Genomic DNA, 13,356 nt, shown 5'->3' with positions numbered 1-13,356 from the left:
AGGGATAGTAGGCCTGATACCGAATTTATGGCGGTGCAATAATGGCTGTAACCATTCGGCCATTACACCATCCCGATGGACGGGGTGGCGGGGGAGAGAAGAGGAGAGGGGGGGGGGGGGGAGTCGTACTGGCCGATTAATCCCATCGAGCGGTAGTCACTTTCGTCTCCCGCGTGGAGGTTGATGCTCCTTCAAAAGATGCAAGCTCGTCAAAAGCGTGACTGGTCGGGCCTGACAGCCGAGGCTATACAATGCCCGGTTGGTTGACAGGCAGACTCCCCGACCTGTCGCCTCACTCGTCACCAAGTGGTTTGGGAAGCATTATGGTGAAGCATTCCGCGTGCATAATAGCTATTATGCATTTCGCCATAAGACTGCACACTTTATTGCGCTACTGCGTCCTGGTGTGTCTTAAGGGACGATTAAACATGTGTTATAAGATGATCAGATGAAAAGTGGGCTATTCATATGGCTCTGTCGACGGTGGTTTTAAATGATCGCCGAATCTGACCATAAATCTATTACCGGGAGTCTCATTTCCAATCAGGATGTCAACCTGGACCAAACTCCTTACTACTGACAGCTAAAAAGGACTACCAGCCAGCGGTTTCACCGAATCCGCTGTCGTCTCTGCCCAATCACAAGGCGATCTGGCCGGATTCCGCCTGGGAAACTACGTCACCATCAGATCTGTGATGCGAGGCGAGGGCCGACCGGCGGCGGCTGGGCACTCTCGGCACGCCGCGCCGCCCAGCCGTGCAACAATGGCCGTGGTGGCACGCGCCAGCCGCCGCCGCCGCCGAGACGGCTCCATAACAACGGACGGCGCCATCGCAGAGTTCCCCATGATGCCCCACCGAGCGGTACCACAGACGGCCAGGAGGGTGGGCGGGCCGAGGGGCGCGCGGCGGCGGCGCAGGGGCCCAACAGTCTGTCGTTTGACAGCAGAGGAATCACTTCACATCTCAACCTCTTCATAGTGTGCTTCTGTTGAACAGGACCAAAAGCACACCAACGGCAAGGACATTAATGCCAGCAGAAGATCTAAACACCATTTGCGTCTGGGCGGACATGAATTGCACCGCATATAAAGAGACACTTATTCTGCCAGGGAGACAAGTTATTCGGGCGACTAGCAGTAGCCACACGTCTGGGCAGCCGAGCGAGACTGCCCCGCTCACGTGCCTCTCATGAATGTATCGGAGACATGGCCGTGACCTTCCGCTGCGTGCCGGCGCCCTCGCCAGCACTGCAACATGACGACCGGCTAATGGCCGAATTACGCGTGCTTCCTGCCCCGCGCCTGGCCGATAGCCCCGGCCGTCATGAGCTGGGCAGACTTACGCCCCGCTGCGTGCCGCGAGCCGCCTCCAGACACGAGCCGCCCGCGCCACGGCAAGAATGAAACCATGAGTGTACGAGTCCGCGCCGGATCGGAAGCGTCTCTCGCGTATGACTTCGGCATGCGTAGCGGCGGCCGGGCGGCGCGCGCGCCACGCTCCAGGGCCGTCACGTCGCGTCGGCCGTTATTTTCCGGTGCGCCAGTGCGCCAGTGGCGCCGCACCTGCGTCGGGTCGGTCGCCGGCTGAGGCGCTGAGCCACCCGGAGGCCTCTGAACGGCCAGGGTGATCGTTTCATGGTCTGAGGGCCGACGGCCGGTAATGGGAGACGTTCGTGCCTCGTGGCCTGTGATTACCACGATTGCGTCAAATGCATCTTCCGTCGGGGTACCACCTGTCTGCGTTTGTCTCCCATTTTCGGCGTTTTGGTGATGGTCTGATGACTACACTCCATGTGTGGCAAAGGGTGCACGGTACGGACTGCTTAGACACGAGACAGAACGCGTTTTTTGTGTCCGGCTTCGCTTCAGCAGTTCGTCCGTCATAGCCGACAAATCGAGTCAATAATTACCTCCCTGATCGAGACAGGGGGAACCGATTCAGACAACGCCGTCCGCCCAGGTGTTGAAGCGACACCGAAGTCGGTCTGAAAATGTGATCACGCCACATTGCAGTTTCCTTGCAATAACTCGTGCCGCCCGCCATGTTTTGCAGGATACGCTTACGATCCGGGATGCATCTACATCAACGGCACGGGAAGGCCGGTGTACGAGTTCCTGATTCAGCTGAACCGGTGCGGCACGCTGGGCGGGCAACAACAAGAGAGACGTGGAGGCCAAGGGGCGGGATATCGCCGGCGTGAGTACATGACGGCCGCGGAGACCCGGCGGCAGCCCAGGCCTAGACGTCCTGAAGTTTAATATGTCACTGGCTCGGAGCCCGAGTACCCAAAGTACCCAAGGAGATTGGGCCTTAGAGGCCCTGGGACGGGGAGGAATCCGACGTGAGCAGCGCAGGCAAAAAGACACACACATGGAGAGCCATGAGCTGGATTAAGGTCCTTCTGTCTCGTGATGACAGCAGCCATTGCAAAAAAGATCGATTCGCTCTTGGAGTGAGCAAAAGCGTTTCTCGTAGACCTGCAACGAGAAAAAAATCATAAAAACCTAATGTTCTCAGTACATCTGATGTGTACCATGTGCATTCGAGCATGTCGACGAACAAACTAGCGTTTTTCATAGCCGGATTAACAGACTGTGAAATCATAAGGCCGTCACCTTGAAGCATCCTGCAGAACGATTAACTCCCCGTTGCTTCTTAGAAGAGACATACCACTCGATCCATTCCCTGCTGCGACGGTTAATTTGACTCATTGTTATGTAACAACGATCATTTTCAAGCTGATGATAGTGAAACTACCTTCTTCCTGTGTGGATTCACGTTAAATAGCAACTAAAAACGTATGTTGGCGGCGGTATTCAGCAGGCCATCCAGGTGCAGGGTCCGCCGACACCTGAAGCGCGCCATGACGCCTTTAGTGCGCCACGCTTGGCGCGCGGGCCGGCCGCGTGCTGCCACATCCTGCGCGGGTTCGGCGCACCGAGCGTGTTACTGACGGGGTGGTCGGACCGGGCACGCTCGTGCGCTGGGCCCGCATGCAGACGCCCATTACACGACGTAGTCAGCTGGCGGAACCGAACAGCCACCCGGCCGGGCCCCGGGTCCCAGAGGGGCCTCCCGACAAGCGACGCGGGCAGATCATGGCGCGAGAAGCTGGAGGGGCTGAAAAGAAGGGGGACGAGTGCTGGAGAGCTGCTCAAAAGTCGGAATCCTTCAATGACGATTGGCTTTGAACCGCGCTGTTGAGGGCAGGAACCTCATGGGACGGACACATGTGTGCTGAGTCTCGGTGCAGACAGATTGGAAAATCAGTAGCCCCTTCCAGACCGTGCGTTGAACAGATAAACTTCTGCGCGCCTTGTCCTCCAGCCTTCGTCCCGTACGAGTCCGTCGAAAAGACATTCCTGGAACGCTGGAGACTGCTGCATCATACCACGGCTGTGCAAGTGACTGTATGTGAAGACCGGGTGCTTTTGGACAGACTGACATCCAGCATCGTAGGCTGAATATTTTAAAACAAATGAAATTATGCTAAATCGGAGCTGCAAAGAACGACCTGAATACAGCTGGACAGGTTTCCCTTGAGTGGATGTGATGGATGCTTCCTGTAAGGGAAAAGTCCGGGGACTGAATGCCAACTCATGCTGATGGAAACAATGACTTCAGGTAACACCTGTCCTGTGGTGACGTCACGCTGGTTCCACTTTCGATGCACTCGGTACAACCCCAGCGTCACAGTCACGGTGTCCGATCCGACCCCGCTCCGCCCAGGGCAGCCACCCATAACCCGCGGCTGCCGCAGGTGGCCGCCGTCAGCCGCCCCCGACGCCCCTCAGCCGCGTGCCAGGCGTCGGTCCATTTGGCCGTTCGGCGCCGCTGGCGGCGGCGGCCGGACGGGACGACGGCGTCGGGTCACCGTCCCCGCCCGCCGGGCCAATCGCCGACCGCCGGCCAGTGACCCTCCGCGCCGATTGGCCGCGCTGGCCGAGCCCCCCGCCGGCGGGCCCTGGGGCGCCGACGCCCAACAGGCAGCCAGACGCTCGCACCCCTCAACTACCGCCATTCCGCGCGGGTGTAGACGGACCACGGCCACCGGGGTGGAAGGGGGAGGGGGGGGGGGGGCAGCAGACGGAGGCGAGAGGACACACAGAGCGGTACCCCGCTGTCCCCTCGTACCGCTGCAGCGGAATTGTGCCGCTCTTGGGCAGGACACGGGAAATTTGCCGGCGATTTGAAGCCCAGACTTTCTCAGGACTTTTTCTGGGAGAGCCAGCAAGCGTGCGAACCAGGTATGCCACAGTAACACGCTAGTAAAAGCACGGCTTTATCGCCTCATCGGAAGTGGCGTGGGCATACCGGAGTAAATTGCCCGTTTGCAAAGAACGGAAACGCTTGAGAATGCAACACCCATACTTCGTTTCTGGGCGTGAGGGGGCGAATCGTCGTTCGGAATTAGCGCAACATGCAGTGTTCTTGTATTATCTCGTCGTGTCTGATCACTGTGTGCACTCTTCCGCAGAAAAACTTCATGTGGAACACGGTGTCAGTGCAGTACAATGCAATGATTGAGGAGGAGTGGGACGAACACTTCAAGGTGACCTGCGAGTACGGCTACGACATTTGGAAGACGGTCACCTTCCCCTTCCTGGACGTTGAGTGAGTATCGTCCGCTTTGCTTACACCGTGGACAACATGCACTGCAGAGAGAGTCCATGTTTTTGCTACAGCCTTGGACGTATGTCCTGCCCGAATGCTTGCGTTGGCGATGCTGACGGCCGTACCCCGGCTGAAGCCACACGCTGTGCGGCCCCGGCGCGCCAAATTTCTAATTCAGAATTCGCACCGGAAAGATGGGAGAGCGGATGAGCACGCTAATGGGTGGAATCCTTACCGGTCAGGTCACTCACCTCAGTCATTATTGCAAGCAAGAATATGCATGCTCATAGCTGTTGCGTGCCGGCGCCAGGCGGCTCGGCGCACCACGCGTGTCGGCTGCCGGGGACCGCTGTGTCACGGCGCCAGTGCCGTGAGGAGTGTCCCGCTGCGTCACGGCGCCAGTGCCGTGAGGAGTGTCCCGCTGCATCACGGCGCCGGTACCGTGAGGAGTGTCCCGCTGCGTCACAGCGCCGGTACCGTGAGGAGTGTCCCGCTGGGTCACGGCGCCAGTACCGTGAGGAGTGTCCCGCTGCGTCACGGCGCCGGTACCGTGAGGAGTGTCCCGCTGCGTCACGGCGCCAGTACCGTGAGGAGTGTCCCGCTGCGTCACGGCGCCGGTACCGTGAGGAGTGTCCCGCTGCGTCACGGCGCCGGCACCGTGAGGAGTGTCCCGCTGCGTCACGGCGCCGGTACCGTGAGGAGTGTCCCGCTGCGTCACGGCGCCGGTACCGTGAGGAGTGTCCCGCTGCGTCACGGCGCCGGTACCGTGAGGAGTGTCCCGCTGCGTCACGGCGCCGGTACCGTGAGGAGTGTCCCGCTGCGTCACGGCGCCGGTACCGTGAGGAGTGTCCCGCTGCGTCACGGCGCCGGTACCGTAAGGAGTGTCCCGCTGCGTCACGGCGCCGGTACCGTGAGGAGTGTCCCGTTGCTGCACGGCGCCGGTACCATGAGGAGTGTCCCGCTGCTGCACGGTGCCGGTGCCGTGAGGGGTGCCCCGCTGCTGCACGACACTGCAACAGTGATAGGTGCCCCGCTGCAGCACGACACTGCAACAGTGAGGGATATCCCGCTCCTGCACGACACTGCAGAAGTGTCACACCACGCGCGGAACCCTTCATTCTTTTGGAATCAGAAGGTAGAACGCCGAGGTGATTCCAACTCTGACTTATCGCACGCTGGCTTATTTTGATTCTGCTTCGAGCAACAAAACGCAGCTTTAAAGTGACTCAAATTTTCAGCCAAAGTGGCACGTGTCCATTCTGGAATCGATTCCGATGAAGTCGATTTTGGTGCCAGCAGTTGACATAAAATGTTCATTTTGGCCTCATGAGAGCCTGCATTGGCTTTTTGAAATGATAAAAAACCAGCTATACTCTAGTGCAGTCTAAACTGTCACACTTTTCGTGTATGCTCTTTCATATATTTCTATTGACTTGACTCACGTTTGACTGACTCATACTCGTCTATGAATATCAGCAAAATCAACGGAATCACACTGACTGAATGCAATTTTGGTTCATTTCGGGATTGGCCCCATCCCCACCCGCCGTCAAACACAAGCCTGGTCTTCATCATGGCGGGAAGCCGTCTTTGGTGTGACTTCCTGTCACCGACGTGGTTTTTGCAGTGCGATTGTTTTCATGAGTGGTGTGTACAATGCACACCGTGTGCTGCGCGTGACGGTACCATCACCGTGAAGCGGTAAAGCAGCAGCATAATAGGATCACCATGTTCGGTGCAGATGTGCGCTAAGTCACTGCATGGGGCTTCCGGCTAGGACAATGACAGGACAATGATAGGACAATGATAGGAGGACAGCGATAGGGACCTTACATATCATGTTTGCTTCTTCCTTTCCGTTAGGCTACACTTGCATTTCCGTTTTCCTCCCCTCGCTTTCCTTTTCCCGGGGATGCGCTACCATCTTTGTTCCACTCGCGCCTCTCGGTCTCCGAATTTTCTGAGGTAACCTCAGGTGACCCGAGTAGTCCGATGTGACCTCAGGTGACCTGAGCCGTCCGGGATGGCCTCAGGTGATCCGATCTGTCCGCTGTGACCTCCAGTGGCCCGAGTCCTCCGGTGCGACCCCAGGCGACCTGAGCCGTTTGGAGTGACCTCAGGTGACCTGAGCTGTCCGGAGTGATCTTAGGCGTCCTGGGCCGTCCGGAGTGATTTCAGGCGTCCTGGGCCGTTCAGAGTGGATCTCAGGTGAACTGAGCTGTCCTGAGTGATCTCAGGTGACCTGGGCCGTTCGGAGTAATCTCAGGTGACCTGAGCTGTCCGGAGTGATCTCAGGTGATCTGGACCGTTCGGAGTGACCTCAGGCGTCCTGGGCCGTCCGGAGTGATCTCAGGTGACCTGAGCCGTTCGGAGTGACCTCAGGCGTCTTGGGCCGTCCGGAGTGACCTCAGGCGTCCTGGGCCGTCTCCAAGCCTCACGTGGGCTCTCCTTACAGGACCCAGACAGGTAACCCGGTGGTGTTTACTCTGAGCCCACCCGAGTGCTACATGGAGATCCGCTACGGCTACGGCACCACCGGTAACCGGATCACGGGGCCGGTCCGCGTGGGTGATCCGCTCACGCTGATCATCTACATGCGCAGCCAGTACGGTAAGTGGGACCCCACAACGTTGAAGGGTTGGCAGCCTGACAAAATCCCACGCATTGAGTTCTGAGTTGTACGGGGTTAACCCAAGTCTTTTGTCTCTCATTTCGGCACTCTGAGGGTGCGACGGAAGAAGCTATCCACCTTGGTCTGTGCTTCCCGCCGTTGAGTGCGAGGTTGCAGCATATCGAATGCTGGCTCGCTGGCAGCTGCTGGCCGCTGGTCGCTGGTCGCTGGCGGTACGGCCGCTGGCCGCTGGTCGCTGGCTGTACGACCACTGGCCGCCGGCAGTTGCTGGCCGCTGACCACTGGTCGCTGGCAGTACGGCCACTGGCCGCTGGCAGCTGGCAGCTGCTGGCCTCTGGCCGCTGGTCGCTGGCGGCACGGCCGCTGGCTGCTGGCCGCTGATCGCTGGCGGTACGGCCGCTAGCCGCTGGCAGCTGCTGGCCGCTGACCGCTGGTCGCTGGCGGCACGGCCGCTGGCTGCTGGCCGCTGATCGCTGGCGGTACGGCCGCTAGCCGCTGGCAGCTGCTGGCCGCTGACCGCTGGTCGCTGGCGGTACGGCCGCTGGCTGCTGGCCGCTGGTCGCTGGCGGTACGGCCGCTGGCTGCTGGCAGCTGCTGGCCGCTGGCCGCTGGTCGCTGGCGGTACGGCCGCTGGCTGCTGGCCGCTGGTCGCTGGCGGTACGGCCGCTAGCCGCCGGCAGCTGCTGGCCGCTGGCCGCTGGTCGCTGGCGGTACGGCCGCTGGCTGCTGGCCGCTGGTCGCTGGCGGTACGGCCGCTGGCTGCTGGCACGTCGCACCCCTGTCGCGGCTGACCGTTATCCGCCGGTCGCGGGTCCTCAGCCGGGCGCCCTCTGTGCCGGCGTTTTTGTGTTGTTGGTTTGCCGGGAAGTACGTCTGTCGTGCCGATACGGCCAGTGGCGTCCAAGCTGTGGCGACCCGGCCGCCCTGACTAACGGCTCCTGCTGGGCCGGCCGGCCCGCGCGGAAGGGGCGGGGCAGCCGATCTGCGCGCGCAGGTCGCACCTCCTCCGATAAACCCTCGTGGTAGCGGACTGCAGCAGACGCCGAGCGCTCTGAAGCTTGCTGTTTTTAGCCATCGCTGCCAGATCTTAACAGACCGATGTTGACGGCTACCTTTGCAGATGGATTTGACATCGTGGTCAGCGACTGCTACGCCCATAACGGAGCCGACAAGAAAATATCGCTGGTGGACCACTACGGGTATGAAAAAACAGGCAACTGATTCAGTTGCATCAGAGCTATTTCGTCCATGACGCACCATTTTGGACCTCTAAGATGAGAGTTGTATAGCAGTACTGTGACTATCCCGAGCGTCACTGCTACCAAGTCTTCCTCGGCACAATAGCCCCAGTTCGGAGCGTGCTCTTGTGCTCGGGATGGGCTCACAGTCAGGGCGAGCTTGAGGCCGGCCCCTGGGTGACGGCTCTAGCATGTTCCCTAGACGGCTATAGCCTGTAGTGAGTTGAGTCATCGTGAGGGTTCAGGATGAGGCGGGGACGGGGTGAAAGAGTGCAAAAAGCGCCTGGGTCAGTTTGTTCCTTGCGGTTTCTGTGCCGTTTCATGTCACCGCAAGATTGTGATGCATGCGATCTGGCTCGCGTGAGCACTCAGTACCACACAAGGAAGCGTCAGATTCTTTCGCCGACGGCCGGTGCCAGCCGTGCGTGAAGGGAGGCGCACGCTGCTCCGCACCGCCAACCACACAGAACCGCTGCAATTAAAGTAATGCCGTAATGTATGACACCGGAATGGAATTACGGTATGCGACGACGATTCGTACTGACACTTTTATTTTCTCCCACTAGATGTCCGGTGGATGAAAAGCTCATCAGCCCGTTTCAAGGAACCTTCTCCGAAGACGGCGTGTTTGAGACGCAGGTGTACGCTTACATGAAGACATTCCGATTCACTGGAAGTCCTGCCCTCTACATCGAATGTGACGTTCGCATGTGCCACGGTGCATGTCCGGTAAGTCAGCGCCCTCTGTTCAGCGAGGAACTGCTTCAGCTGCTGCCATCTATAGAAATCTCCACATTCAAACTCAATTCTATGCACGAAGCCACGTGTCCGTTTACCTATCACTGCACGAGGATTTTACCGCAGCCGGTCGCCAACAAGCTTCGAATTTTGAAAAAAAATTGTTTCTCATTCCAAAAAAGTGCCCTCAGAACAGGTCTCGCCACTCGGCGAGGAACCTTTTACGCGTTTATCTGCGTCATAATTTTATTGTTACCTTTACCAATTATTCCTTGGATCCGAAATACATGGCTGAGTAGAGGATTTCTAACTTATCCCCATCATTAGGTGCGTCATTTTCTTGTCGCTGGCAAAAAAGACGTAACAGGCGGGATTAAAAAAAGATTGGCATCAGCTTAAGCGTCAGCATGTTCATATTCAGTTTTTCAGCTTATATTCAGGTCAGACTATTCTATTCGAATCCTAAGCTTCTTAGTTGCCGGTATTGCAATAGAGCTGTCTGTTCGAGTAAGAACAAAATGGTCACGTTGTGAACAGAATCTTAATGCCATTACAAAGACCCAATGGCAATTCAAACACCATCTGTAATACATTATACAAGGCAGCGCACTGACCTACGATGAAATAGTCACGAAAAAGCATAAAAACAACACCTCACATGATTTAAACCTATTGATTTTTCTGTGTCGTGCTCAGCTCTGCCGTATCGTCGCGCGCAGTCTTTGCATATGGTACGTGTCATCGTCCGGCTCCCACTCTACCGTCACTGATCCGGTCCTCCCACCATCCGGCTCCCACTCTACCGTCACTGATCCGGTCCTCCCGCCATCCGGCTCCCCTCTGGCGGCCTTGGTCCGGTCCTCCCGCCGTCCGGCTCCCCTCTGGCGGCCTTGATCCGGTCCTCCCGCCGTCCGGCTCCCACTCTACCGTCACTGATCCCGTCCTCCCGCCGTCCGGCTCCCCTCTGGCGGCCTTGATCCGGTCCTTCCGCCGTCCGGCTCCCCTCTGGCGGCCTTGATCCGGTCCTCCCGCCATCCGACTCCCCTCTGGCGGCCTTGATCCGGTCCTCCCGCCGTCCGGCTCCCCTCTGGCGGCATTGATCCGGTCCTCCCGCCATCCGGCTCCCCTCTGGCGGCCTTGATCCGGTCCTCCCGCCGTCCGGCTCCCCTCTGGCGGCACTGATCCGGTCCTCCCGCCATCCGGCTCCCCCCCTGGCGGCCTTGATCCGGTCTTCCCGCCGTCCGGCTCCCCCTCTATCGTCGCTGATCCGGTCCTCCCGGCATCCGGCTCCCCTCTATCGTCGCTGATCCGGTCCTCCCGCCATCAGGCTCCTCTCTGGCGGCACTGATCCGGTTCTCCCGCCGTCTGTCTTTCCTCTGGCGGCGCTGACCGGACCGTGCCGTCGTTCGCAGACGCAGCCGTGCCACTGGCGCCGGGGGAAGCGGTCGGTACCACAGCTGGACACGGCAGAGAACCGGACGGCCGGCGAGCCCCAGCGCACACAGAGTCTGGCGCTCTTCCAGGCGCTGCAAGTTCTAAAGGACGACGAGGAACTGGAGCGGACCAGGAGCGACTCGAGTGGTGCGCCACGCTGCCCCCCCCCCCCCCCCCTTTCGGTTTTGTCCAGTCCCGATCAAATAGCCGACCACTGTACTACATTGTAGCCTATAGGATCGTTAATAAAGCACATATGTTATTTTATTTTTATTCATAAAGGAGCTTTACTGTAAGCACACCATAACTGAGTGGTGTTATCGTAAATCGTTGGGTTGCATATGTCCCAGACGATGTCGGAGAAAAGGCAAACTTTTTCCCTCATCATGTCACGGCTTTGGGGATGATATTCTCCTATTCTGATTTCTATAATAATTCCGAACGATTCCAGGTAGTTTTGACAAGGTGTTTCACTTCCCACATTCCGTAGCCAAAAGCTTGATGCTCGTTCAGGACGCTGAAATATGAAGTCACAAATTGGGGCTTACACTGCCGCAATTCGCAGTTCATTACTTGTTTTCGATATACCTGACGTAATTCGTCGACCGGTTTGGTTATCTGTTGGTCAGGGTCGCTCACACCACTCGGGGTCACGCTCAATCACCATCAGAGGTCCTTGTGAGCAGCCTGCAGGCGTTGAATCAGTGTGTTGTTACGCCATTTGTGATATTTTCCCACTATCATTTTACTATTACTACTAATATTTATCATGATCACACAGTAGTATGACCAACAACTTTGAGTATCACGGACTTGTAGGAGCATGTGAATTTAAAGCAGCAAGTCGGGAGCAGTGAAGTGACCTGACCCTAACTTATGTGTATACGCATTAACAATAAAAGAACCCTTGAAGTTATACGAATTATTTTGGGCGTGACGGCCGTGGTAGTAGCTAGGTGGTTTGGACCCCCGTTCGTAAGTAAAGGTAGGATGAAAGTATGTATTGAAGGGGGGGGGGGGGTGCTCGAATCTTTGACGGGACAGGGCCCCCGGGTGCTGATATGACCTCCGCGGACGCTGGCACTCCGTGAACGCTCCACGACAAAATGCTTTGTGTCCGTCAAAAATGACGTCTGCAGCTGCTTGTTGAACTTAATTATCGACCGCAAACTCGCGATGAGCTTGTCGGATTTTCAAAACTAAGACAGGAACGCCCTCCAATATCAGTGCTTATGCTAACTTGAAAGCCGTCAGAAAAGCCGGAACATGTAGGGAAATCTACATAACGGATGTAAAAAAGTCGCACGGCAGAGCTTGCACAGACGCAATCAAAGACCTCTCGGCCTCGACGCCGCTCTCAATTGCCTATTTGCCCCGCCGTCCGGGCAGTGTGGGCGTCATTACCATTGCAACCACTACGTCTCGGGTCTGCAGATCACGACCGCTTGGCGAAAACCGGCTCTGCATGGCACGGTCGAATTGACGCGACTGGCGCGTGGGCGTCCGCCCCACCGTGTAGACTGTGTCCCGAGGTGTAACGCCGTCTCGGTGGTGCCGGCCGCAGGTCAGCGGCTGGACGTCGACAGCGTGTGCCTCAAGCCGGCCGTGCTGCTGGCCGCCGGCGGCATCGGCGGCTTCCTGCTGCTCGCTTCGGCCGTGGCCTGCTGCGTCTTCTGCCGGCGCCTGCGCAGACAGCGCAAGGAGGAGGACCAGCAGGTGGTGGAGACGTTCCGGCCGCCGCGCATGGTACGTCCGTCTCGCCTGCCGTAGGGGTGGCCGCGAGACACGTCGCAGGGAGCAGACGTCAGACGCGGGCTGGGAGCTGCAGAGTCGTGCCCGGAGCTGGAGAATACAGCTCCTGGAGCGCTGTGCGCGGGCGTCCCGACTCTGCAGCTCAGCCCCGGGTCGCTGGCGAAGAGCTGGGCATTCGGCGGCCCGTGGCATGTTCGAAAGCCACCAGACATTGAAACGTACGGCTCCAATGGCCTTGCGGGGAAGGCAAAGACATGATGCGGGGAGTGTGAGCCGCGATCGCTGGGCATTCTGTGACTGAACTCGGTAGCGTGGCCGGCGTGGTGACGCCGCAGGAGCCGCGGCGACACTGCCAGAGTGGTGCCGAGCGGCGAGTGGTGCGCGCCAGGCGTCGGACTGGTGTACAAACTGCCGGCGGACGGAGTGCGCACGCCGCCTCGGAGCAGCCGGACCTGCCGGTCACGAGCAGCCGGAGCAGCCGGACCTGCCGGTCACGAGCCGCCGCGGCCGTGAATCCTGGTGACCGGCCGGCCGGCTGGCATCGCTTAGTGATTAGTGCGAGGGCCCGAGCGATCAAAACGCACATATTCGATATGCTCGTCTCACTGCTTGAGTGCGACTTGTTTCATGACTCTGTTTCTTCATTTCTCATCATTTCACACCAGAGAGAAGTGAAAGCGGGACGCAGTCATTTTTCGTGTGTTTGTGTGAGGATGGGTACACTTCGGAGTCGCTGTCTGTCGACGTGCTGGGGTAGATGTATGCCTTAGACCACAATAGATCTCAGATGTGCATCATGTTATGATCTATGCTCCGCTGGTTCTCCTTCTGGTGCGCATGATAAACATGACTGTGTTCTCTTATCAGCCCGGCCCTTCAGACAGAATGCTCGTCATGTTGAATAGGTACAGCTTTTGTTCGCTCGGACGCAGACACGTGTGGCAGC

The 13,356-nt window shown here is 58.3% G+C and overlaps 1 protein-coding gene across 1 annotated transcript; it reads left to right on the top strand.

The window, feature by feature from the left end:
* Positions 1-2,150: 2,150 nt before the first annotated feature.
* LOC119109104 (uncharacterized) lies at positions 2,151-12,569 on the top strand (the record flags this gene model as incomplete). The annotated part of the gene is given in 7 exon segments (XM_037232655.1): positions 2,151-2,198; positions 4,480-4,616; positions 7,072-7,226; positions 8,369-8,447; positions 9,053-9,215; positions 10,637-10,805; positions 12,223-12,569. Coding segments are annotated over 7 exon segments (957 nt in total), but the record flags the coding sequence as incomplete, so codon positions are not given.
* Between the last annotated feature and the right edge of the window lie 787 nt (positions 12,570-13,356).

This window comes from Pollicipes pollicipes, unplaced genomic scaffold, assembly GCF_011947565.3.
Source record: "Pollicipes pollicipes isolate AB1234 unplaced genomic scaffold, Ppol_2.1 Scaffold_7231;HRSCAF=8579_pilon_pilon_pilon, whole genome shotgun sequence".
In the NCBI taxonomy this organism is placed as follows: Eukaryota; Metazoa; Arthropoda; class Thecostraca; order Pollicipedomorpha; family Pollicipedidae; genus Pollicipes; species Pollicipes pollicipes.
This window is presented reverse-complemented; position numbering and strand designations above follow the sequence as displayed.